Source organism: Tubulanus polymorphus, chromosome 1 (genome assembly GCF_964204645.1).
Source record: "Tubulanus polymorphus chromosome 1, tnTubPoly1.2, whole genome shotgun sequence".
In the NCBI taxonomy this organism is placed as follows: Eukaryota; Metazoa; Nemertea; class Palaeonemertea; order Tubulaniformes; family Tubulanidae; genus Tubulanus; species Tubulanus polymorphus.
Genome location: NC_134025.1, coordinates 3330694 through 3358633, shown reverse-complemented (window position 1 = coordinate 3358633; position 27940 = coordinate 3330694). Strand labels below are relative to the sequence as shown.

Sequence of the window (27940 nt, the reverse complement as noted above, 5' to 3'; positions counted from 1 at the left end):
CCAGTCAACCGTGGGTTTATATGTCATTGTCAATCAACAAATCTGAAACAAGAACCTGCGACATGGTCAAAATAGTCAAAAACAAATATAAATTTCTCTGATATGACAGAATCAATGATAGATTCAAAATAGAATTTATGATTAAGATTTGTATTAAGTAATTCCCAGAATATGGCAAGAAATCGTGCCTTATAAAAGGATTTAAAACTAATCGTTTCAGTCAATTCAGTTTTCAACTTATTTAGGTACGAGAGTTGGCCGTCGGTAGCCCGAGTCCAGCTACCGAGGTCGAACCTCATTCCGAGTCCCAGATCCGGAATTTTACTTCGAATTCGCGGATTTTGCAAATTATTGTTTTTTCCCCCAAAATAAACAGGAACGGTCAGTTTATCCCTTAAAAGTTATATTTCAAGTTTCATATGTACGAGCTTATCCATGGATGATAGGCTTATTGTGATATTCTAAACCATTCATCAAATAAATAAAGTGCTTTTGCTGATATTTAATTCAACCAAACACGAATAATTCAATCAATACAATTTAAATATAATTTATTTTATATTGATATATTAGTCAGTTCAGTCATCGTCCAGACTTTTATGAATCTTTTGAGTTCTAATTCTGAAACATTGGTAAGGTCACCATTTCACTGTGTGTTGCTATACTAATGTTATTGAAAAGATTTATGGATGGTTAGGCTGGTTAGAGAGAGGTACAAAAAAGCATCCTTGGTTTGGTAGCTCACAGTCAGCAAACAAGCAAACCATGAAGGGACACAAAAACTGCAGTCACTCCATCAATCATCACTATTCTGAACATTTTTACAGGTTAACATTTTTCAAGAAGTAAACCGACAGGAAACTATATTCAGACTGGCTGATGATAAAAGAGAGATGCTTACGACACGTGATAGTCAACAATTTGTACCGTTCGGACGCATCTATTATAAACATCATCCCGGTGAAGTTGAACTACAAATACGCAATACTTGTCAATCCTCAAATACCGATGGATTACCATTAGTTCAAGCTCTACGCGATATATCTTTATATGAATGCAAATCTACAGTAAGTTAAACCATGAACATCAGCAACAATACTGATATGTGATATTAAATTTTCGCTGAAGCTACAGTTCCTGATTCTCAGTCATAGAATTCATCAGTCAGTCCTGTGAATATAATTTCATTTTCTTGTGAATTTAGAAAGAGATTTGGCAACTCCGAGGATCTTCAAACGAAAAAGGTGAATTGTGCGATGAAGAGTTGTATATCCAAGGTCGTACAGTTATTTGGAGTCGAGGAAGTCAAGAGTCAAATCGTGTTGTATTGAAGTCATTTACTTTAGATTCTAATGTTCAGGATGTGAGTTTGATGAATGCATCAAGAGTTATTCCGATTTTTTCGTGTTTAAAGCGTATTGAATTAATGCTTGATTTTATCTTTTGTTTCAGGCATTATGGGTTAATTTCATGTTGCCTCCTAGTCACCCTTTCGATTCACTGGAGCCTAATCCAATGCTTGAAGGCAAGTAGAAAATATAAAGTTTTCTTTTGTAGTATTTTTACCAAAAAAAATTATTAAATAATTATATTCACAATACTAACAAGAAAGTGGTGGAATGTCATCGCGGTATACTTAAAGATTTGGCTGCCATTTTCAAAGAGCAAGACACTTGATTTTCAATAGGCGTCATCGGTGGACCTACCCCATAACACCGTTACATCTTCCAATAACAATTCTAAATTCTATTTACAGGGGATTTACAGAAAGGAGTCTGTATTTTAGAACAGAACAGTTTACATGTGTTTACAAACGATGGACATGATTACACTGCAGCTTTACCATTTCAGGTATGAATTGATCCATTGCGTCATAAGTTCGGGGGATTTATAAATAATGTAAAACCTAAATATTGTAGGTGCAGAGTATATGGTCTATCGAACACGGGATACTGCTGGAACGAATTCCTGGTAAAACCGATAAAGATAGATCCGATGCTAATAGTTCAATACCTATCATGTTCAGTTTAATGCACCCCCTCGATGAGATAGCTCCTGTTGTTACCCGGGGTGCTGGTAAGTATGAAAACCACGTGTATCTCCTTATTTAGGAATGACTCGGTTCCTTACTACGAAATTCTATTTTCACAGGAACAATTGGAGGCGGGGGAAGCGGTAACAAAGTTCAGTTTTTTTCTGATGCAAATAATCAAATTGTCTACACGAATGTTGAACCATCTTTAGCTGTCACCTACGATTCAGTCCTTGGATTACATACAGTGTGGAGAGTTCGTAAAGCTAAACCTGAGGTAATGCATTCTTCGCTGCTGATAATCAATTTTCTACTTTATTCACTCATACTCAAATTATTCATTATTTTTGCTGTGTCTTGCAGGAGGTGTTTTTTATGTCGGTGAATGTTTTAGAAGGAACAAACGCGAGTACTGTAGCTACAGCTACACCTGGTCCGAGTCGTAGCATTAATTCCAGTACAAGTCATTCAAAATTAACCATATCCAGTCAGTCACCGGGACTATCGCCGTTCCGCAGTCAAACGAGTCGTCTTAATTCTCCTGTCTCGCGGCTTTCGCTCAGTCCAGGAATTTCACATTTAGGATTAAGGTAATTGAACATGAATTTACAATGAATGGGAAACCTCCAACGCTACTATGGCAATTGAGGATTCCACTTATCTAAGTAAAGTTCAACGAGTTGCTATTACTCGCATTCAGTGTCTTCTACATTTCAGTTGAAATTTAAAATTCAGAAAAGATCTACTGATATAAGACGTATATGCTCATCACGCCATCATCATTTCGTATTGTTTCCATTTCAGTCGTTCCCAGCAGTCACCCAGTCTCAGTATGAGCACATCTGGAATGTTACGGTATCAGACACCTCCTCATCTAATGAACACTCCTGGTGCGGCTGCTGCGCGCACACCTAGTGCAGCTACTCGGACACCTGTGTCGCATAATGTATCGATCATGAATGATAGCTCTACCGAGGTCGGAGAACCATTGACTCCGGATATTTGTCTTGAACAAATCTGGATGGAGCCAACTTCGAGGTAACTTGTTACAAGTCGATCACCCCCAGTAGATATTTCCACTAATTAACTGATTTATAAATCTTAGATTTGATTGATTTGTAGGAATTCCGGCAGCAGAGCAAAGAAATGTTTTATTAGCACTGACCTCTGTGGACAGACATTTCTATGTATGCTGACAAATAGACAGGATTTGAAGTAAGTAGATTTACTGCATATTGTATTATTTCGCTATTATTTATTTATGAATAATTCTTAATAATTGATTATCAAGATGCGTGAAATTCGAAGCAAGTAATGATCAGAGTCAACTTATCTTCGGAAGTATTTATAATATCCAGGCAAAAGATGCCATTCCTCTTGAGGTACAGTGAATATACATATTTCTGAATTCTAAGTAGCTAGAAGCCTTGTCGTATGAATAAGTTTTCTTTCTTTGTTTCTAGAGTTTATCTATGCTGCTAGTGCTGGATTCAGATTCAAGTTTGATTCTATACAGTGGTATCAAGAAGGTAACAAAACAAGAGATATTTAGATATGCATTAGTTAGATAGAGTTTCAAAAATACTGAACCTAAAATGATTATACAAAATAAATGTTTTTGTAATTATTTCAGGTGAATAAGATACATTTAATGGGAGCACCATGCCCATCACTCTCAACCTCAATGACAGCTGGACGACCCAGTCTATCCGCTTTACAGAGTCCATTTTCAAAAGGAGTTATGACATCCAGTCGACCGGCGAGTGCTCTTGATGTTCGAATAGATGATGAATTACCGGTGTGTATTTATGAAGAAGTCATCATTCATTCAGCAATCTGATATTCTAGCAAGGAATGTTTTTGATGTTTTACTACTGCGTATTACAGATCAATATGCTGTCGCCGGTTCCTACAGAAATAAACGAATCGTCACAAAGTTTACTGAACTCGTCGTCATTAACGGAAGAATTCCCATTTCTCAATACGTTATCAACAATTCATTGTTTACGAGATCCCGTTGATAAACGATTCACTTTGGTACGTAAACAAACAACTGCATCAACAGGCCCGTAACCGGGGCGGTTATGGCCACTTTGGCGATACATCGATGCACTAAGGTTTCATTAACTCCCGAGAATTACACCCCTAATGTTTTAATATGTTTGGTCGGTTTTAGGAGATGGGAAATGGTACTTTATTGCGAACATCTCTGCCTTCATTATCGACATCACCTATTGGTCAGTATAGATCTATACAGCGTATGTCATTCAATCGTGCAATGAAAACTCACTAGATACAAATTTAGAGAATTAAGAACAGAATTCATTTATCAAAAGATATGTTATAATCAAAACATAAACGACTTTGAATTAAAAGACTGTTAGTTTTAATTTTTGACTGATAGATTTCGTTCTTAATCCATATGAACTTGGTTTTGTCAGTATCTAATCATACTTAAACATATTGGTTATTGTTACAGTGTCGTTGTGTTTGGAGGCTATTAAGCAAGTTTTACCTCGCGATCTAGCGATGCAAAGTATACTGAAATGGTATACAACATTAAATGCTCCGGGGTCTGCAAACAGTCAGTCAGAGTGGAGTAGATTTATTAAATGTTTGCTCAGTCTGATGGGATTTGACGCTGAACAATTTATCATTACACATTCAGTAGGTTTGTTTCGTGTTATTGAATCGTAAGGTACCGCGGAAGGTTTCTTTCAGTGCATGGTTTCCTTTTTACAGGACCAAGATTTGTCGCTTTCGCCGGTAACAGTTGCAAAAAAGCCGCGTCCGTCTGATCAGGGTTCGAACGAGGTCAGTGTTCATTTTAACTGTTAGTATTTTGAGGACCACATTTATACGTTTATTATATAGCAGTAGTTTTGAATTAATTTCAGGATTGGGAATATTTAGCGAACAGTCCGTATCATCAGTCATTTATGGTATCTCAGGATTTCCTTCTCGGATTGGATCCATTGCAGGAAATACCGTCGTGGAATCGTCCGCCATCTGGTGGTCGTATTGATGTCACAGCGCCTTTATTTCAACATATTCCCGCTTTATTCTATGCTCTTCATGTTGTTTATGAGGTAAATAGTTCCGAACGTATTGAATCTGATGATTCTTAATTGGCCTCATTTGATCAAATTTTATGATTACTTTTTCTAGGAGTTGAAAATGAACACATTATTTCATGATGATTTGAAATCAGTTTGTCTTGCCTTGTGCCAATTAGCCAAGTTAGTATACAATATAACCATGTATTTTAGGTAATGATCAGGATGTAAATTTGCTAACTAGGATTCTATTACAGTGAGTTGTGTTTACCGAATTATGTAGATCTCTATTGCCGAGAATTTGCTCAACTTTCTCCAATTGTTGAAATCGCTCGCCAGATACACGACGGTTGGTCATATATTTATATATTCATTCGTTCCTCTATCAGTTGAAATTATTATTCATAAGAATGTGATTTTTTTCAGATCAATTGAAGTTACTGAATTACCCGTCGTTTCTGAGTTCTGAACCTCCTAATATACATCAGTGGTTACTGTCACACATTCAGCGCTTACGCGTCGATCCGTTTCCATTTTTTCAAAATGTTAATGTCACAATCAAGAACATCATTGCTGTAAGTAATATTTGCGTCCTTGCCCACTTTAGCTGGAGGAAAATTAAGTCTATTTTTCTGTGTTTGATTTTCAGGCGTATGTAGTGTATTTTGCTGAAGAAGATACAACGGATATCAACTGGGAATGTTACCTCCGACGCATCTCAGCAGCAGGTAGGTTAAAAAAATGACAGGAATTTAACTTTAGATTGTTTATCCAGTTGTTTCATTAATTGAGATGCATGATTTTTTAGGACGCAGACAAGCGGCTGTTGATATAGTAGTAGCTCGTAAAGTGATGGCTACAGCTTCACCTCATGAAAGAGTAGTTCTCTTCTTGTGCGAGATGAGTAAGTACAATTCGTGCTTCTCTCAATTCATTCCAATTTCTATTTATTAATGATGTTTTTTGTTGTTCGCAGATTTAACGCTGAAGGATTTAGAGTATTTACCTATTGGTGTAGTTTTACCCTTACGAGAAGCTATATTCCAGTCGAGAGTTAGTCCCCCTTCTGACTGGCCTGAACAAGCATATGTACTTGTCGGTAAGTAAGATAAGATCACCATAAAATCGATGACGATGAACCGACTGAAAATGTTGTTCATTTTGTCATGCTAGGACGGCAAGATTTATCCAAGCAAATCAGCAGTAAACAAAAGAATAGTCGTAGTATCAGTACAGCTAGTCGAGACACGTCGTGGCAATTCAAATCAACGAAAGAAGAAGACGATGGCATGGATTGTCTCGATAAACGGGTAAATACCGTTGATTGGATCTGATATTCCCAAGAGCAGCTCCTCGATTGTAATCCGTCAAATGATTTCGATGTTACAGTTGTTGAGATTGAGATTCAGTGAAGATTTACGCGTTCAGGAAGCGAGACGTTTATTACAGTCATCTAAACCTGTTAGGATTGAACTCGTACAACGACCCGAAGTCAGGTAAGAATAGTTCATCGTTCGAATGTCGGTTCATCACATTTCTAAGATACGTGATATCAACCCATGTGAATTTTATTTGTAGCGATCATGACTTCAAGGAAGAACAGGAAAATAGTTTATACTCATATTGCATACGAACTATGGCTTTACCAATTGGAAGGTATGTAGGCCTTCCCAATATAAATGTTTTATTCATTCTCTGATGAAAAGTGAAGCTCGATGCATTTTGATGAATATTTCTATGTTCTATCCTTTATAGAGGAATGTTCACATTATCAACTTATCATCCAGTCGCAACTGAGACTTTACCAATCCCTAAATTATGTCTGACAGGTCGAGCACCGCCTAGGTAAACTAACTGACCGTCAGTTTTCCCGATGATAAACCGGTTCGTTTCACAGATTCGATGTACATTTTTAGGAATAACACGATAGATCTAACTCATATCGATACGCCCGCTAATATGACAAACTGGCCCTCATTTCATAACGGAGTTGCAGCTGGTTTACGTATCGCTAACTCATCTCAGGTAATTACCGCTTGATATCGATCCGATGATGTCATCTATTATCATTACTAATAGCGAATGTTATGTTCATGTTTTCTAGATCGATTCAACTTGGATCATGTACAACCGACCAAAGAGTAATGAAATGACGAATGAACATGCCGGATTCTTGATGGCTCTTGGTTTAAACGGTCATCTATCCACTCTAGATACTTTGAACGTTCACGACTATTTGTGTAGGGTATGTGTACCCGGTGGTTATAATATCGCCTCATTTCATCGCGCTAACTTTGTTTGACCTTCGTACAATCGTTTTAACAGGGCCATGAAATGACAGGTGTCGGATTATTATTGGGGATTGCTGCTGCTAAGTAAGTAGTGAAATGATTATCAAATCATTAATAAGATATAGAAATCCTAGGAACCGAACCGTCAAAACCCCTTAGCCTACTTCCATGGAGTCAGTCTATGAATTAATGTTTATAGGAGAGGTAGTATGGATGTAGCAACCACGCGATTACTCAGTATTCATCTCGTTGCATTATTACCACCAACATCGACGGAACTAGATATTCATCATATAGTACAGGTTGCTGCAGTGCTCGGTGTTGGACTCGTATATCAGGGTACCGCGCATCGACACATGGCTGAAGTCCTTCTCGCCGAAATAGGTGCAGTTCTGCTTTCATACTCTGATATTCTTATGAAATTTGATATAATCTGAAGTTATAACTGAATGTTATTATATACAGGTCGACCACCAGGTCCGGAGATGGAAAATTGTATGGATCGTGAATCTTACTCATTAGCTGCTGGTTTAGCTCTCGGACTCGTGATGCTCAGTGTAAGTAAACCTGTCCTGTTAGATTGAAAAGTATCATATCATTCGTCGAAATCAATAGTTGCAGTATATGACAGGGTGGGCGACTGACCTGACTGTCGATAATTGGATAATGCTGTTCTTTGTCATTGCATCATTCACTGGAAAATGAATGAATTGTAACATTTTAAACCTAGTAATTTCTCTTGGTTCATTCAATTCAATTTTGGGTAATCACTTGGAAAAATCAGGAAAAGGGTATTTGTAAATGGGCGGAAAGTGGTTTCCCTGTATGAGGTGCATATGAAAGACCCAGCTGAAGATAATAGAATCCATCCAGGTTAACGAATTTTGTAGTTAAATCTTCCTATTGTGAGTCTTTGATATAAAACATCAACTATGTTTATATTTGATTATAGAGAGGTAGCGAAGCTACAGGGCTATCTGATCTCAACATGGCTGATCAACTATATAACTATATGGTCGGTGGTCATAAACGGCCGTTGAGTGGACCGAATAAAGAACGCTTTAAATCACCGAGTTATCAAATAAATGAAGGCGATATGGTTAATGTCGATGTTACTGCTCCCGGTGCCACATTAGCGCTGGGTATGATGTTCTTCAGAACTAATAATAGGTAGGTATTGACTTCATGTAGTAGTATTCATAGTTGGGGTTGTATTTTAATTCTGTTGACTATTTTAGGGCTGTCGCCGAGTGGCTGAAGGCTTGTGACACACAATTCATGCTAGATTTTGTTCGGCCAGATTTCCTCATGTTGCGAGTAAGACGAATGATATCTATTTTCTACACTTAATGTGTAAATCTACATACGTTAGATATTATAACTTTTCTGATTTTAGATGATTGCTAAAGGTTTAGTTATGTGGGATTCTATTTTGCCATCAGCGGAATGGGTTTTAAGCCATCTTCCTGAGGTAGGTCATGTACTGCATAATCATTATGAAATGAATGGTGTTAAAAATGGTTCCTGTATTTCAGATTGTATCTAAATATGCGTTTAATTGTGCCAAATATCGTGATGATCCTGACTGTGATATTGACTTCGAAACTATGAGGTAACTGAATGAACTCGAATCAAAATCTTTCTGACATCAATTCAGTTTTAATATTTTCAATTTATTTTATTTCTCGTAGTCAAGCATTCTTGAATATAATAGCTGGATGTTGTATGGCAATGGGACTGAGGTTTGCTGGTTCAGCCAACAGATCTGCATATAACTGTTTGGTAAATATGCTTCTCTTTACACCTGTTAAAATGATTGATCTTAGCAAGCATTATATTTCATCCGTTTCTCTTTGTAGCTGATGTTTACTAAGAAATTCATTAATTTTCTATCGAAGCCAGCCATGTATGAACAAGCTGGTAAAAGTGTCATAGAAAATTGCATGCAAGTGGTTCTCCTGTCTCTAGCTATGGTAAGATCGTTTGGTTATTTCTACAAATTTCCCGTTTCTTAAAATCATACTTATATATAAGTTTGAATGTAGGTAATGGCTGGAACTGGTGATTTAGAGGTTTTGAGAATTTGTCGATATCTGCGTTCAAGAGTCGGTACATCTCATACAGCAGTATTATACGGGTCGTATGTAGCAGTAAGCATGGCTATTGGACTGCTGTTTCTAGGTGGTGGCAGGTATGCATTCGTTTCGTGAAAATCGTTCATCTTGTCGATAGTTCAGTTATTATTATGAATTGTCCATTTTCGTATAGATTTAGTCTGAGTACGAAACCGGAAGCAGTTGCTGCGATGTTGTGCGCATTTTTCCCGAAATTTCCGACTCACAGCAATGATAATCGTTATCATCTACAAGCATTCCGTCACTTGTACGTTCTAGCCGCTGAGCCTCGTGTTATTATTCCGAAAGATGTTGATTCAGGAAGTTTCTGTTATATTCCATTAGACGTCAAATATAAGGTAATTTTATTCGATTATTTCTATTGTTATAGTTATCAACACTGATGATAAATGCGTTTATATTAAATGCAGGATACGGAATATTTCGAGGATAAATGGTTCACGTGTGTCGGTCCATGTCTTCTGCCAGAAATCGACCAGTTAGAAGAAGTTAAAATAACCGGAGATAGATATCTTCCTATAGCTTTCCGGAAAGATGAAAACTGGAGCAATCTGAAGTAAGTAACTCTTCAAGATTTTATCATTTGATTGGGTTAACGAACTATGAAATAATTGCTTGTATCGTAGGAGTATTCTGCAACACAATGGAATTTTACACGTCAAACAAAGAGCTGGACATTTGTCATACGTGGAAGATCCGAAAGGATATCGAAGCTTATTAGCGAAGTTTTTATGTACTGATCGAACTGCTAGGAGAAATGCCAAACCAGATTTCATCAAATCGTTTTCATCCGATCCTCGAGTGCTTGTGTTCGCAGAAGCCGTCTGTAATTTAGATAATAAACAAGTGAGTGGCTTCAAGGATAGAGAAATAGATTTAGAAAATTTGGCACAAATATTGGAAATATGTTTCATTTTAGGAACATGATATGATGCAACTAATGTCATTGGTTCTCCACGAGTGTGTTACGCAAGAAAAACCAGAGGTTCTTTGCACTCATATTGCTATGGATCAGGTTAGGCCCGATAATGATTTTCTGTAAATTGTGTGCGATTTATTTTTGTAGCGGCTACTGTATTTTTCTCTCCTCTTCTAGATTGTCCGTTCAGTTGTAAATCGTTTAAAACTCGTTGATTTATGGCAATTGAAGTTAATAGCGGATTATTATAGACGTGTTCAACTGTCTGATGATGGCATCGTTTTAATACATGCTGAATTCTTGAGTAATATCAACAATAGGATTGAAGCCGTGCTTGATCAATGGTTTGAAGGTATGAACCTCGACATGTTTCATGTTTATGCACAGTAAACTTCGCCTAATTCTGACAAACTGGAACTGGCAAAATTTGTAAAGTAGTACATTTATATGTATGATTTATGTAATGTGGGGTTTATTTGTAGATAATATGTTTGCCGTGAGTAAATACTTAAGAGGAGAGGTCGTCTGTACGGATGTTCTACTAGCAGGATTTTTAGTTTGGTATAATATTCCTCAAGCCGACAAACTCGCCAAGTCAACAAGTTCTGGTATGTTTAGCTACTGAAGGTACACCGAGTAAAGGCTTGGGCATTTCAATTCAGTAAGTTGCATGTTTCATCTTGCAGGGAAGCCCAGTTTTCCTGAACTGTGTAGATGTCTCCAACCTTCTGGACTTCAAATTAAAGATGTGATGAAACTCTATCAGTTGATCAAATTAACTAAAGTTTCTTGAAGGACTCCTGGACGAGCTCACTGATTCATGGATAGTCAAGATGATCATGTTCAAGATCACGTAGTAGATTGTCGATCCAATGATATGATTAACTGCATTTAAAAGCTGTGCTTTTGTTGTGTATTTATTGTATATAGATTTTTTACTTGTTTTTCTCGATTGGAAATCTTGAAACCTTAACAAATATGGTACATGTTTATCAATATTTCCATCTGTTATGGAGCAATAAACCCCGATCTTTGTATTAATCACATGTAAGTTTTTGTTCTTCGTAAAAAGATTCAATGATGCAACAGGCGAATTCTTTGGTCACAGAACAAAAGAAGTGGAAAGAAGTACCGGTAACGAAATATTTGGAATATAACTTATCATTTATTTCAGTATTAAATAATTTTGTAAATTAAGATTTAGATTGACAGGAATTTATTACAACTATGTTGAAGAACAGCTTAAGTATTAATTTTACCAAACAGAAGTGATTAAAATCTCAGAAGTTGAATTGAACATACATGTACCCCAGTATTTCCCATTACCGATAGCACCAGATATATATATATACGCATCTAAGGTATTGCTGACTTAGAAGCTCTTTTAACGCATCTAACAGGATTTTGCCATGACATCTTTCCTTGTTGGATCTTGGAAACAAATAAGAGTCACTGAGCCTTCACCTCGTTTTGCCGAATAGCTGAAAGTACGAACAAAGTATTGCGTATATACGTGAACACTGAAAATTGCGATAATTAGACTGCTGTGGTGATATTGAACATACCTCATACCCCGGGGTATCAATAAACTGTCATCTTTCTTCATATTGTACGTTTCGCCACCAGTTGTAACGCATGATTCTCCATTCTGAATAATAATCAAACGTGAATCGTATGGCCGTATGTCAAACAGTTATATTCCCTTTATGGCGTAGAAACTTAAACATTTCAACATTACGTACCAACTGCCAAAGCCAAATTTCAGCATTTTCATTTTCATCCGTATTTTCTCCACATCCATAAGCATCAACCTTTTCATGAGAAAATTAAAACGCCTTTCTATATAGAACGGTAAATCTTTTAAATTGTGGTTTTGACATTCACTACATACTGAAAACTGGTAACTGTCTCCAAACAGACTTTTATGGCCGTCTTTTTGTATCGAATCCCAATTTTCTTTGATCCATTGATTCAAATTGAAAGGTGCTCTCAGAGTGCGTTTAATGTCAACCTTTACGGGTGGATCATTACTTATTGTGCCTAGAAAAATATCATTGAGTTATTAAACCTGGACACATGAAAAGGACAGATTGATTTCCATTAGAAATATTTAATACCTGGAAGAGGTTTTCCTGTTTTGTACTGTTCAGAAGCAAAAAATCTACAATTTCATCAAAAATATGGGATCACAAAAAAGATAATGTTTTCGTGTCTAATTAATGAATTTCAGAATCGATGAACTACCCCTTAATAATTGGAGCAAGTTGTGTACCGAGGTCTTCACAGTAAAACCACTTTTCGTAAAGGATATCAAAAGTTGGGGTTCCATTTTTTTCGACAAAGTATCGCAGACCATCAGTTTCATCTTTAGCTCTTAAACGTTCAATAACTAAACCAATAGTATCCGCTTGTCGTTGAGGAGAATGCATTATATAGCCGGGTAAAAGAAATATCTGAAACAAAAATTATAAAAATAAAGACAGTTTAACAGATTAATAACCAGTCAATCGGGTAACTTACTTCTCCCTCTTTAATTATAATGTCTTTATGTTCTCCTTTTTCCACAACTTTCAGACACATATCTCCTTTGAACATGTAAAATAACTACAAGAAATATTCAAGAAGTCTTTAAAATAAATAAGCAAGGAGGAATCGAGGAGTTCGCTAAGTCTTTTTTTATGGGAATACACACTTCTTCGCCCTCTTCTAAATGATAATCTTTTCTCTGATTAGGTCCTCCTACGAAAAATGATTTTATCTGCCCCTCACTGTGCCTGGAGAGAAAAGCAGTAACGTTTTTAGCCTAGTTGAATTAATAACGGGTTCTCGATTTAACTAAACTGATAGATTAGATTAGATTAGATAATTCTTTATTACTCCTGACTATGGTATAAGGAGGTTATCTATCACAGTCTACAGTCAGTTTACAAAACTCCGGGTCATAACGTGGCGACATCTGGTGGATCGTTGCGAAAAAAATAAGAAACCCGTTAGTCCGATTAAATTGTAAATTATGCATTAAAAAACGAATGTCACTCGCAACTTACAGCATCTTATTACATACTGGAGGCAAGAAAAACTTTTGGTTCTCCTTAATCCAATCTGGAATCGTGACAAAGACGGGTTTCGTAGTCATCTTGAACGATCTTAAGATTTACCGAGAAACCAGGAAGTCGTCGTACCAGGTTCCAGTGTCAGTGAGCGAGCCCTCCTATTAATACTGTCATCCCCATTGCGGACGATCGAAAGCGCGCCGATCAATCCGAATATCTCCGGGCCACAACTTAGATTTTTGTCATGGCTCAAAAAAGGATTAAAAGACTCGGGTTTGACTCTGACATATGTAGTCGATTTCAGAAGTATAATGTCCACACTATCCAGGTACTTTTATTGCAGTATTCTTAAAAACTCTCCCCAATCATCCCGTGGAACATGACAATTTAACGTTGGACATGATTCTTCTGTTTACACCGCTAGATTACACATTGAATGCACAGTTAAGGTATAACATTATGTTTAGATAATCTATATATAAAAAGAAGTCAGACCGACGCAATTAAAACGTGAGAGTTTTGAACACCGCACCGGACATGATACACTACTACTTATTTACACTAGATGACATTTAGATACAACATATTTCTAGATAAAAAATTTCCTGTTACAATTCATCCAAATCAGCAATTAAATGAATCATTCATGAAGGATTTCACGCACTAGTTTGTTATGATAAATTTGTCAAAAATGTTGAAAGTATTAGATTAAAATTCTGTTTTTGTTGTAATCATTTTGGATCTGAATGTAGGGATTTACTGTACCATGTATAGGCCATACAATGTTTTTAATCTTTTATTTTTAGGATTTACTCTCAAAATCTCGATTAGAACTTTTACAATCCGTTGGACTCGGTATACAAACGATTGACAGATGTATGAAATGTGCAGCAAGATCTTGTGCCCCAAAACCTGTTACAGTAAGTTCAGTTGTGGATATTCCAGTTCATCTTCTTCCGTGACTTTTGTCGTCTATTAATTTAGCATTGATTCTCCAGGCGTTATCCATGATGACATCACGAAAAGACAAAATGTCATTCCTCCGTACAACACTGGATAAACTAGATACAATTCTACAAGGTGGACTTCCTCTGGGTACTATTACAGAGGTATGGTTTTATCCCACTCCTGATGAAGCTGACCACGATTAAAGTCCGTGCCGACTGAAATTGATTTTTGTTTCAGATTTCAGGGCCGTCGGGTTGTGGTAAAACACAGTTTTGTATTATGCTGAGCGCTGTTGCTACTTTACCATTGAACGAAGGAGGTTTTGGTGGTAATGTACTTTATATCGATACAGAATCGGCTTTCTCTGCAGAAAGGTAAGGAAGACTGAATCTCTGGCTAATTTCTACTTCGATCTTGGTTCAAAGTTTAATATTTTCCACCCTCCTCTTCCAGGCTAGTTGAAATTCTGAAAACAAGATTCGACGATATTTGTAAATCTGAGGAACAGATCACGTCACTTGTATCTAACGTTCACGTTGTTGTAGAATCAACTTGTTCTTCATTGTTAAAACGGTAAGACTTGCGCGATATCATTGGCTGCGGCGAGAGAAAAGTAATTTTTTCAAAAAACAAGATTTCTTTCATATTCCTTCAGGTTACAGAATTTAGAAGAGTATATCATTTCAAGAGGAATTAAATTGATAGTTTTGGATTCAGTCGCGTCTCTAGTCAGGAAGGAATTTCATTCTGGCGATAGCAAAAATCTGATTGAACGCACAAATTTACTCGCTAAACAGGCAGCACTGCTGAAGTACTTCGCAGAATCATTCGGAATTCCAGTGAGTAAATCTCTGCTGATTTCTATCATTTAAATTTCCCTCCTGATGACTCACAATAAGAGTGGAACCCAGATGTTTTTTATCACGAAATTGTAAGCTTACGATTTCTGCTGAGGTACACGGAAGCGCTGACTCTAAACGAAAGAGTCCAGTGACGATGATCACTAGAGAGAGAGGGTTCAAAAAGTTGCGTCCCTTTTTGATTTTTGAAAATCATAACTTCTGCATTTAATCTCATAAATTTGTGCACAGTGAGGTCTAATTATTCTTTTTCCACGTTTGAGTGTACGAACTATTCTTCTCTTTTGAGTCCATGATGGAAAAGGGTTACATACTTTCATTGAAGATGAAAAAAATAAACTTTAGTCCGAAAGAACGCATTTGAATGAAATAACTGTAATGAATGAAAATAGGTTCACATGGATGAAGCGGTGTATGACGAAATGGACGAAGTTCTTGTGTTTAAATTATACCCGTCTATCAGGATGATAAACATATAGGCCTAAATGAATTTCAAATCCACCCGCGCCTCTCAAGTCTCCACGTGTCTACAATCTTCATGCTCTATATGTCTGACAGCTGGCTCGTTGCCCACTATAAACATATATTTTAAATTTCCCTCCATGCCGTAACTGATTGGTCCAGCAACCGTATTTTCCCATGCTTATCACCTTTGCTCCAGGTGTGATGATGGCAAGGTGAGATAGCTCTTTTCTGGCAAAATGTTGCTGATGGGAAATCTCTGTTGTGTATAGTTACGAGTGTTTCATTAATAAAGTAAAACATCTTGTTCACTGATTGATGAATCAGATTTTTTGTCTCGGGAATAAGTTATTATTAGACCGCGTTGTTTAAACCTTAGTAACGGTTTAAACCGATGAACGCTAGAATTATTTTAGCAACGCAAATTATAATGTTATTATAAATACTGAAAAAAATAATAAATTTTCGAAATAGAATTTTCAGTCCACCAGTAATGAACTTTGCACTGAAGTTTCTAATCTCAGATATTTTGATAACTGTCATGTGTCTTGAGATTTTATAGCATCGTCAATTAGTGGATCTCGTGTATGTACAATAAACACTGACTGTGAATGATTGATTTATCTGCATCAAGAACTATCAAAATTCACTGATTTTGTTATTTTAAACACTATGTAACCGTGAAAGTGTTTCCATGAGAATCTTGTCAAGAATTTGTTCTCAAGGAGCAGTACAGACTGCCAACCTGTAGAATTGATGGAATGGACAGTTGTTCCTGTGGTCAGTTGGCAGGTCTGACTGATGTTTGTACTCTGGCTGTGTAACATGCTGCGATGTATGTTTTCGGCATGCTGATCGATGATTTATCCTTGGTTGCTGGTTTTCACGCTTTCGCCTTGGAGACCAAGGACGCCTGGTCAGTTTTTCTACGCAGGGGATTCGTGTGAACTGAAACGACTCGTATTAAAAATAACCCGAGAAAATTCCACGCAGGTGCTTCAAGATTAAGAAGTTTTCTTCTCTGAAATAATTTCACTCTCATTTAGCGATTGAGAGAAAAAAATGAGGTTACTGCGCTCATGTATAGTATACGACCAACAGGCTATCCGTAAATCATTTCAAATAGTCTTTGATTTCATTGTTTTCCTTTCCAACATATGTATGTAAGTTGATATTTGATGTACCGCAGGCATTTTGTCACCTCGAATAAGAATTTACGTAGCGTGAATATCAGTACTTCAGATATTTTCCCAGACAATAAATCATCAGCTCCCACTCCTTTCATGGCATTGCGCCTTGCTTCCTTTTCAGTGCGCTCTAGACAAGGCTGTAGTGTTTATTACTAGCACGTGTAGCCGATTTGATGATGTATATAGTATTTATCAAATCCGCGTTCATCGGTGAACTTTTACATCAGATTTGTCACCAGCGATGCTGATCCGAGTGTCGACGGAATTTGTCCCTAGGGCTGTTACCAGGCAGCTTGGGAACTCTTTTATCGAGCTCTGCTAATTTCCCCCATTTACAGCAATATTCTGGAATTCGGCGCGATGATTTATCAGCTAGTTAATAATACTAATTATCGCTTCCCCATATATAAAGCTATTGATTTGATTAGCAAATTTGTAGGGAATGCGTCTGGACCACGGAATTATCTAGTTTCGAATTTCTATGTAAATAATCGCATGGTTTTTCGATGATTGTAGGTGATTGTTACAAATCAGATAACTACTAGATACGGACATGAAAAACAGAACGTTTTAGGTATAGTTAATTAAATCACGGAGAAAAGTCGTGTTTTATCTGAAATCTGATAATTATCGACTGTGATTGATTGAATATATTTTTAGGCAGCTTAGAATTTGAAAACGGGTACGTCACTGCTGCATTAGGAAATACGTGGAGCCATAGCATAAATACTAGACTTATTGTCCAATACTTAGATGGACCAAGACGTCAAGTAAGAATTGATTGGTTTCTTTACGACTTGTCTTTTGGGGAAATCAGAAATAAGTGGTAATATATCAATGTTCGAATGTCACTTCTCTTTTTTCAGTTATTAGTTGCTAAGTCGCCTGTGGCTCCTTTTACATCATTTGTGTATCGGATTAGAAATACTGGATTACAATTAGAAGGCAAGTATTACGATTACGATTTTATTTACACTCCAACCATTTCCATGGTATATGGAGGAAAACTATTACACATGTATATACAAATATTTACAAAACAACACTGAAGTGATTAAAATTTAGAGAATGAAAACGTAACAAAATATATATACATCAACTATTTACAATACTATATATACTATTGGAGTGATCTATGTACATCTGAGCCGGTCTTAATGAATTTAGCTAATTTGACCGTTGGGTTTTTCAGAATATCAAGGGTATTAAAGGTATTCAAATTCAAATAGTTTTTGCGGGGTTCGTTAAGTACCTATAAGTAAGTTGCTGCCATCTGGTGACAGTAACTATTACTAATCAATTCTCTTCGCTTTTATCATTTCGCTTTGTTTACTTAAACTTTTTAAATAAACCAATAAGACTCTTATACAGCCGCCTTAACCAGTTGCAAATGGTTTTCGAAGTGTATTTGTTTTCTCAGCTTTTGCAAAAAATTCGAGGATATGCTTGACCCTCAATTTTGCTATTACGCAAAAAATGAGTCGCTGAATTCTATTTGATGAAACCAGTTTTTGACTTCCGTCTTTATACGTGTAGTTGAAGTTTTTCAAAGACTGAATTCGAATGAGAACTTTGGCAACATGCCCAATGTCACCATCAATTATCGGGTACTGAATAGAAGGAGTGCCGTATTTGAAATGAATAAGACCTATTTTCCTGAAGATGCCCGGGATAAATAGAGATGCATTCTATTCTATAGGCAATTGTGGACACGGTCGCCGCCATTGAATAAAATTATGAGTCTGAACAGTTTTTGTTGCATTATCGGTTGTTGAGGGTGGAAGCAACCGGCTACTCCGGTAGCTGTTTGAATTTAATCGCATCTTTGCCTCCTGTTTGGTGCAATTGTCCCGCTGCATCGGTATGCCGCTTAGTCTAAATACAATGATAGTTTTAATTTATTCACTATAGATTTGAATGCATAAACCGTACAGATTATAAGTATGTTTATGTGTAATATGCTAGTTATAGTTTACAATGCAATAGGGCTCTATGATATTGTTGTTATGTGATGGAATGTGTGCCTAGATTCATAATTATGATTTTATCTCTCGCTTCGCGCTGAGGGGGAAGTCAAGTGCGTTGGTTTCATAATAGATGACCCCCTATTAAGTCTATACGTTCAATACAAATATGGTTTCCATAAATGGCAGGTGAAAATATGGTCCATTTCGGATTTTCATTGTTGAATCCAAGGTTTCTACCCTGGAATCGGTCATTGTGACTGGGCCATAGATCGTGACCAGAGAAAAAAAAACAGCTTCATTACAACACTTACTAGCAGAGGTGAAGGTCTAAAAAGACGAGTGCACCGAGGTAGATACTGCTTAGAGAAGAATGATTGAAAGTCACACCAAAATGAAAAATCTTAAAGTTATATTTTACTCTACTCCAATCATGGTTGTAGATTATCTGTATTTTGGTGGGAATTAACTGACTTCAAGATTTCATAATCCTTATTTAAGATCTAAAGAATTACGATATTTCAATTCTGACCATTGTCGTCTGGTCCTATTCTACTCAATGATTAGCTTTTCGGCTTCTTAAACCACATTTGATTGGCATCAATTTCACGTTAACCTAAATCTGGTGCGGGTAAACGCGTATTGATCGTATCCGTCTCAACTATTGTGTTCTATGGAAATTACGTCATTTTACTTCTACAGGTAAATTATTATTGTATGAAATGATCATTGAAGGGAATGAGTTAATATTTACACCTGTGAATCCTAAAGGAGGATGGATATCTTTCTGATAATGAGATGAACGCTCGGTTGATTTTAATTGCAGTTTAATCGCTAGTCAGTTTGAATGAAGGACTGTCCTATAGTTACAAGGCTGTCATAGATAATCGTAGGGGATTAGAGGCTCCGTTAATCTGTGGGTGTGGATTTCTAAATCAAACGGATTATAGTATCACTCCCATTACGATAGTAACCGCGATATATCACCGGATAACATATATTCATAGTAGACGCTTGTCAACAAGTCTGAGGACGGGATGGTTGTTTGATTGTTTTTATCAGCTCAAAACAACTGCTCTGCGAGTTGATGAAATTGTTTACATTTGTTATATTGCTCTCAAGCTGTGAAGATAGTTACTATGGTCGACCGACCATTACAGGTTCCTATACCTGTAGCAATGCTTACCTCGAAGCCCTTACCTAAACTGATAATCCCAAGTGCCTTAATGGCAGTTACTTGTGAAATTAAACCAGTGATACAAGTCATTCCTCAATATAGGGAAATATGGTTTCCCCGGGTAAGCGCTGCGTTCTTTTTTTTTTACATTCTATTGAGTATTTTATCCCGAAGCAGCCCCTCTGACAATTTGGATCAACACTTTTGATTAGTTATTTCTTGCCTTGGGTCAAAGATTTCCGTTGCTGCCCACCTGAATTCCGTCGGATCAACAGATGTAGAGAACGAACATATTTATGGAATTTGGAAGCCTACAGCGAAATTTATTCAACAATATTCTTCAGCTATTGGAAGTTATCGAAGCCAAATAATAGGTCTGCGGAGCACAATGGATGAATGGGGGATGTCCTGCATCGTAATGACGAGCGCTCCGCTCTGAGAACATCTAGAGAAAATCATAGCCAACTCAATGCGGAGCCGAACAAAATCCAAGGTGTATCTGAATCTTGTAGAACACCGACCCGATATTTGATAGTTGAATAAATAAATATGATTATTTGAAGGAGTGACCACAGTGTGTACCGTAGTGAGTACGAACACATGTTGTGGTTGACCTATCGGTTAAATAAATGATCCGGCTAATTGTAAAAACAAGATTCAGGTGTGTAAAAAATATATATCATGTTTACATTGAGCTCCTGCACCCGATTATACGGGTTGTGGAGTCCCGTGCGGGTTTGTGGTTTTCTAAAAACACGAGAAAGCAAGTGGTTCTACTACACGCGTAAACAACTTTCTCTGTTTGAATGAAATGAAATCTGTTTCAATGGTTGATGGGCCACGTATTGTAGATCGCTTTTCACCTTTTCAAAACGTAGCGCCCATTTAACTTTTCGTGTCAATTGATCAAACTCTCTCACTATTGGGTCGCGGTTTAGATCACGTGACTTGTGGCGGGAAATTCAATCGAGTTTTTCTCCACATTGAACATTATTCAGAAGTTGCACGAGACTCTTTTGGACTAAGACGACTAAGTTTTTCTCCACATTGAACATTATTCAGAAGTTGCACGAGACTCTTTTGGACTAAGACGACTTTAAAACTCTTCGTATCGTGTCTTTGCTTCTTGGATTCTATGAGGAAACCTCAATCGACGGACATTGAAAAATGGAACTTTTTATTCATCTTCGAATTTGCATGTAATTTATGGATTTAACCAAATAAGGATTAATAAATTTCACGTAATATTTAATTTAGAGGATTTAAACTTCGTAATTTAGAAGATTTGACCTACGTGCGCAACCATTGCCATAAATGTGAGTTATAATTTCACTGTGGAAATGATACGCTTGATGATGAGATGTTGAGTGAATCTTAACTCACAACTGTGGAACTGGATGCTGTATGGCGGTTTAGACGCGAAGAATACGTTATACATATTTCTCAGGAGATCACACCTTGATGGGAGGCAGATATATGCAAGAAAAATTTGTGGAGTAAACAAAATCCCGTTTTCACATATATGTATTGCTGCTTTATCAAATTTTGCACTCGTCACGTTCATCTACTCATTTGTGATGTGTTTACCCTGCAATTGCGCCATATTTGGAAGCAAGAACTCACCTGGGTATTTTATCTGAAGTGGATACTCGTGATGTCAAAATATTCTAAGGATAGTGTTTACGGTCGTGTTTATTTGGGTCACTCTTTCACTAGTGATGCTCTTTAGTTTGGAATTTGTCATCACTTTTATCAAACGCTGGCATTTCCATCTGCAGAAAGTTTACCCAAGGAAATTTTTCTCACAGATACTTCGACCTGTCCTTGGAAATGTATTTGGATACGTGCCAACACCTTCAATTAAGCATTTATCTTTTCTTAATGATCGTATATTGTCGTTAGATCGATATCAATCATTTTAGGCGTGGTTGAACCGGCTTTCAAACATACCGACCACGGCATAACCTTCAAATTGTCAATTCATTGTCCTTCACACTGACCACCTGATGATAATCAAAGTCCCTGGGAAGATGTTAAGTCATTTAGGGATGTTTGCACAAATCGTACAAATTTATGCGTCTTTATTGCACTGTCTGTGTGTCTATTGTTATGTATGTCCTGTGGTCCTGAATGTCTTAAGACGGGAGTTGACATTACATGATGAATACCCCTTACTTCCTGTCTATTCAGAACAGTATGGGTATGTTTATCCGAGTGAAACGTGTACAATACCGAACAGCGATACCCGTATTCATTTTACGGCACCCAAACTCGCTGGTAATGCCCGATTTTCTAGCGAACAATTCAATGACTCACTTGTCTGAGTGCTTGCATTCAGATATAAAATCATAAAGCATAACTGAAGGCATTTATTTCTCGACAAGTGCGGAAGTGTCTCATCATCTTCACTGTCAGGAACACACAATAGCCCGCTCGAGTTTGTATTGTCGTCTCAGTTTTAAGTGTCCTGAAAAGAGCCGCCTGATTTCCTGTACGATCTGGAACCCATTCAGCTTAGGTTACATTATAATTTCCTTAATGAGGAATTCTATATGATTACACAAAGATTTTGTCAACACCGAGAAGTTCGCTTGTACCTTTAGCCTGTGCTCGTCTAGAGGTTTGACGAGTATTTTGATGTTGTACGACGTCTTTGATGATTTTCATTGTTGTTGCAATAAAAAACATTCATAAACGAGCAATTTCGAATTGATGTTTTTTTTTTTTTTTGTTGATGGAACAGCACCACTACCCAAATCCTTTTTACCTGGCCCTGGGCTATTCTTCTTGTGGCTGCCATTGTCACACAGGTGTCCTTTACGGAACTCTTCATTGTGGCCACGCCATTGATGACTACGAGCATCTTCTATTATTATGATGCGGTCTATGGATCTTTTTTGGAAGAATATTCATGAGATCAAACCGTGGACCTATAACTTGTTTAGTGAACCATATTGCTTCTCTAAAGAGAGAAAACCACAAATCATGTGCGAACATTGATAGAAATGCAACTTTTATGAATGTGTCTTCAATTGTCAACTTTACTGACCATAAACATGGAAAATATTATCATGATCGAATATTACGGGTACAATATTTGTGATGACAGTGGCGTTTAACCCAATCACAACGAGGATAATCATTCTGCGCGGAGCCATGACCTCGGATGACCTTCTATATTCAACACTGTGAAAGAAAGTACATGTCGTGCGGGAAGATGCGATCACAATTTATGAATTGTTGAATGAATTTCCAATTTATTTTAAGTTGTTAGTAGCTATTAGAATAGTTGACAGATGGCCACAGATATAACGTGATCTATGCGCCAGTGATGAGAGCAGATGGAATTGGCAGTTACATTCGAGTTATAATTGGCCTGGGAAACCACTGACTCAATATCTTCATGTCCATAATTGTTGAGATAAGCTTGACACAATCCCATTTAAACTAGACAGTACAGATGAATAACTCAAATAGCCTCAACAGTTTGACCAAATGTAAATATTATGATTTCTAAGTTTCCCATCATCGTTCAGTTTCCCTTGATCTCTTAATAAATCTTCGTATTACATACTCAGTGGCGTATCATAGTGAACTTTCTACCTTTTCAGTCAAAATGATGAAATTGAGACAAACTCTAAAGGTTTCTCATTTCTTCTAATCTTCGCTGATTTTCCATAAGACATTTAAACATGGTTTATTAATTAGTTTGCTACAGTATATTGACCTGCTCGATTACCGATTTTCTTGTGAAACAGGGCAATTACGAAGCAAAGACAAATAAACACAGGTGTAGATGGTGTAGCAGTTAGAACTGTCAGTGCGTAGAGCCAGTTTAACATCTGGAAATACTTCCAGGGAAAAACCTTTCGCTCTTATCGTGGGAGGGAAAGTAAATGATGCACAATATCCAAAAAATAATTTGTGTTCTTTATGTTCGAATGGAGTTGATGACGTTTAAGCCATTTACACGAAACCGTTTCCCCCCTAGAAAGAACGTATTCACCTGGAGTAAACAGATAATAATGGTCAGCTTTGAGACGAGGGTTCAGCCGAGTTAAGTATTTGTATTGATGAATAAATGGATGTTTTTGTAAACACGAACAGACTCAACTCGCTTTTGATTATATTCTGTTATTTGTGAGAAGCTGATAATAAGGTTTAAGTTCACCTGTATTTTGTTTACGTTGATCTCTGATTATCTGGTGGGAAACTAGTCTACCTGTTTCGACAGTTGTTCTTGTCCATCTCACTCCCGCCTAGCTTTATCTAACCACAACATCTATAAATATTTCGGCTGTTGTTGCGTAATTCTCTGGTTTGACAGTTTGAAGAGAGTATCACCCAGTTTCTATGACCCAAAAATGTGGTTTGTATTTCTTTCATTAAAAAACGTGTCTCCTGCTGTTGCTTCTATCACAATAGCCTGATGTAAGACATCACCGATATAAACTACTTTTTGGTTCTCTAACAAAGTTCCGAATAAACTTCATTTTCAATTCGATTCAAAAAACAGCTGCAGTAACAGATGCTTTCAATGTCATTCCCTCGAGGCTGTCCTCCTTTTATGATTAATATTAAATGATATTCCAGAACTAGTTATTCGGTGAAATGTTACTTAATGCCAATGACAATTGTCTTCCAATGACACATTATACTATCTATGAATGTTATAATTGACGAAGTGTATAGAAGCTCCATTGTTGCAATTACTATGAATTCAATCTGAACATTAATTTGATACGTTCTGTTTGTCCACGGTTCGTCCCTCGGTTCTCGAGTTTAGGATTTGTCCGAAGTCACTTTGCGTCGATGCTTCGTGTTTTTGTGTCTTCATGAAATATCTCGAGATTAAATTTTCACACCTGATCATAAAAGTACACGACTGGAGACATCCGTTGAAAAGTTTGCCGCTTATCAGTGTCTTACCAGACCTGAAGTACTGTTATGTTATGGTTGGAGAGTAACAGGAAATTATAGTTTACCACTTCCTCTTCAGCACAAGACTTTGTTATTAATGAACTTAATCGTATTATATTTCACTGTATTAAAATAGCATTAGAACGGATTGTGTACCGGGCAGGTGGTAGATCCTTCTGGAGTCGGTGAGAGTTTTTATCAGTCCCAGTGGGAACGATTGTATTCGATTACAACTATAGACCCTCCATACTCAACCTCGGAATTGAACATTCAGTAATTTTGATCCTGAAATAGGGATTGTCCCTCTTATGCATTTGTTTGAATGATTTTGATTCGAGTTTGTGTCCCACAAACCCACCACACCTGACCTGAACGAAACAGGAGGTTCGATTTCGAAAACGGAAATCGAAGTACCCCCCGACAGGTATTCAAACTTGATGGCGTCGTTAGATAGACTCCAGCCGTGGAAGTCTTGATATATCGGGTTCGAATCAAGCCGAGAGGGAGGATGATACAGTCGGATGATCGGTCGAGTTAACAGAAGTTTTGTTTGATGATTTGAAATTTCAGTCCCGCTTCGTGTCAACCGGCCTAACCTGAATCTAACGATGTTTCAACTATCGTATCAGTTATTCGTATCACGCTAATCATATTTTTTTGGTTCTTATTATCATTACAGATGACGGTATTGATTGCTACGATGGAACTGACCCTGGTTTACAGAAGATTCGAGTTAGAACTGATATTCCACAATCCGTCTATTAGTTGATGATTATATATCTAGCTATGTTTGAACGTAAAAACAAAGACAACGTATGATTGCTGTAAATGATTCACCTGAGACAATATCAGTAACCGCTGTTGCGTAATAATTAGAAATGGGTTTCTTTTGATCTCACTATCGTCTGCTTTCTGTTCGACTATTTTTAAACTGATAAACGGCTAATTTTCGACAGGTACTTGCAGGTAAATGTTATCTCAACTAGAAAATAAATGAGTCGTCATTTTCTACGGCTACAAAAATCAGTCAAATGAAATAATTGTTTATTTCCTGTGGTATCCGGGGCTGTTTTTGCCGTTCACGAGTTAAAATTCGAATTGAAAAGTTATCTCTTAGAAATATCTGTAATGCAGACAATATCGGTGCCGCCTGACTGACTGACGGACGGAATAACTGTAAATCAGTAACGATGTTTATGTTGTTATTATCTGGGTATTGAGTATGGTGTTAACTGCTGATGGAGACAGAGTTATCTCTGAACGTACATGAAGTTTAGCTACGATGTCAGTATTTGTTCCATGGCTCGAGGTTACGGTGTTTATCGTTTCACTTATCTACGATCTTTATGAAGTCTGTATTTGATCCCTCGCATTGAGTGATTCATTATATTGTTTTTGGCAATAAACCGCGAAATATAGTGACTAGTATGGACCAACATATGATATTTATGCATGGATGGATTTTGAAATACGCGAGGCCGGCTTATCTAAATTTTCTAATAATTTTTCAACCGGGGTTAAAAGTTTAACAAGATCTAACGCGGTTAATTGTGATTTATGTGACTTTTTGTAAGCGCCATTAGTTTGATAAGAATATGTAGTTTAGTGTCTCAGTATTATGTATATTTATTATACCTCAATAAATAGTAAAAATATTCTAATGAACAAACGTGTACAGGAAACAACGTTATATATTATTTATTTGTTACGTTATGATATAATAGTCACTTTCTATTGTAACAATCCAATGAGCATCATATTTGTATACGCATATAACTGATCAATAAAAAGTAGTACAATTCAATTAAATTCAATTTTGAATATTTTTCCGCCGTTTCTACTACGAAGACGAGATGGCCTTGGTGTCTTTATGAATCAACATGTCATTCATATTCATTCCTAGTTTTGAGTGTTTTCGTTCTTGTCGAGGTTTAAAGTCTATATGAGATATGTCTTGAATATTCCAGGTCAAATTGGTTCGATATCTCGGGTTTTAACTCTAATATGTCGTGGTCAGTTTTGGCAGTAGCTAGATTTCTAGAACCACGATAATGAGCCCAATAATCTGAGACCATGACTATTACTACAATCAGACCTCTCTATATTGGAGTACTTATATTTCACTGTAGTCACTCCCTTTCTCTATAGAAAACTATTATAATGATGCCTAAAGGTTAATGTTTGTAATAAGAATGGTTATAGCTGGGTCATATCAGCAAAGGCAAACAGCTTCCTCAAGTCTCAACTACTCCAAACAAGGAAGCTGACTCTTGAGACAGTTAAGGTTATATGGCTCGCTCCCGATAACTATGTTTGCTTTATTGGCTTCGATCCTCCTTATTGAATCTCTTCAGTCCTCTGTGTCAATTAGTACTTGATCAATTTTGGAAAGATTCCGGGTACAATGTAGACTTTTGTCATGTAACTAAAAAAGTGATGCTTTCATTCACCCTCAGCCCTATAATCTATATGCAGGTCATCTTTAGTGAGTATTGTAACAATTGTTGAGTAATGAACTAGGTGGGTCTACTTTCTCCTGGCTGGCAAACTTCTGTCACACTCGCACCTAAATGATGAGGGAGGGAATTTACATCAATAAGATAGATGACGTTTATATTTCAAAAGAAAAGTGACGTTTTGAGGTTTCACACGTGGTGAAATTGGGTTCAGAAATCTCTTCTCGATGTCCATTGAGTAGGATACCTGAGGCTATTGTAAATACGAAATTCCATCGCCTGTTGTAAATCATTGATTCCTGGATACCTTCTTTATACATACATTGTAATGGGGTCTTGAAGATATCGTTAGTCAAATATGGGTGCAGGTGGGTAAAGTAAATATGTATATACGATAGACTAGATAAAAGAGCCCGGCCATATAGGACATATTGGTCATATCATAGACCTATATGCCCATGACTCAAACTTGGACCT

General features: G+C 37.0%; 3 protein-coding genes and 1 long non-coding RNA gene across 4 annotated transcripts; 2 read left to right on the top strand and 2 right to left on the bottom strand.

Moving 5' to 3' along the window:
• Window positions 1-335: 335 nt before the first annotated feature.
• LOC141901376 (anaphase-promoting complex subunit 1-like) lies at window positions 336-11455 on the top strand. Its single transcript, XM_074788585.1, has 47 exons — window positions 336-381; window positions 828-1067; window positions 1205-1363; window positions 1453-1525; window positions 1757-1851; window positions 1920-2076; window positions 2152-2309; window positions 2396-2622; window positions 2837-3070; window positions 3155-3247; window positions 3324-3414; window positions 3496-3561; window positions 3666-3830; window positions 3920-4069; window positions 4209-4269; window positions 4512-4699; window positions 4775-4846; window positions 4930-5121; window positions 5201-5271; window positions 5346-5437; window positions 5515-5663; window positions 5738-5816; window positions 5897-5992; window positions 6065-6187; window positions 6262-6398; window positions 6478-6584; window positions 6667-6744; window positions 6844-6933; window positions 7005-7113; window positions 7193-7333; window positions 7414-7463; window positions 7579-7763; window positions 7845-7936; window positions 8332-8549; window positions 8618-8696; window positions 8776-8850; window positions 8915-8991; window positions 9071-9161; window positions 9239-9352; window positions 9425-9570; window positions 9648-9852; window positions 9925-10070; window positions 10141-10360; window positions 10434-10529; window positions 10611-10785; window positions 10916-11041; window positions 11120-11455. Exons 2-47 carry the CDS (start codon window positions 894-896, stop codon window positions 11224-11226), a joined length of 5829 nt encoding a protein of 1942 aa, XP_074644686.1. The 5' UTR covers window positions 336-381; window positions 828-893; the 3' UTR covers window positions 11227-11455.
• A 162-nt stretch (window positions 11456-11617) lies between these two features.
• Window positions 11618-13627, bottom strand: LOC141905615 (3-hydroxyanthranilate 3,4-dioxygenase-like). The gene is made up of 9 exons (XM_074794567.1): window positions 13481-13627; window positions 13126-13207; window positions 12954-13037; window positions 12678-12886; window positions 12551-12594; window positions 12325-12473; window positions 12176-12244; window positions 11999-12081; window positions 11618-11914 (listed from the first exon to the last, which is right to left on the bottom strand). The coding sequence occupies exons 1-9, from the start codon at window positions 13567-13569 to the stop codon at window positions 11827-11829; spliced, it is 897 nt and encodes a 298-aa protein (XP_074650668.1). The 5' UTR covers window positions 13570-13627; the 3' UTR covers window positions 11618-11826.
• A 103-nt stretch (window positions 13628-13730) lies between these two features.
• LOC141905606 (DNA repair protein RAD51 homolog 2-like) lies at window positions 13731-26215 on the top strand. Its single transcript, XM_074794556.1, is given in 10 exon segments — window positions 13731-13814; window positions 14293-14406; window positions 14485-14595; window positions 14672-14808; window positions 14888-15007; window positions 15090-15273; window positions 17463-17547; window positions 17607-17716; window positions 17813-17891; window positions 25687-26215. Coding segments are annotated over 10 exon segments (1110 nt in total). The 3' UTR covers window positions 25773-26215.
• LOC141898168 (uncharacterized) lies at window positions 22696-24335 on the bottom strand. Its single transcript, XR_012618520.1, has 3 exons — window positions 24259-24335; window positions 23137-23273; window positions 22696-23049 (listed from the first exon to the last, which is right to left on the bottom strand). It is a non-coding gene; the product is annotated as an uncharacterized LOC141898168 (long non-coding RNA).
• Window positions 26216-27940: the final 1725 nt, after the last annotated feature.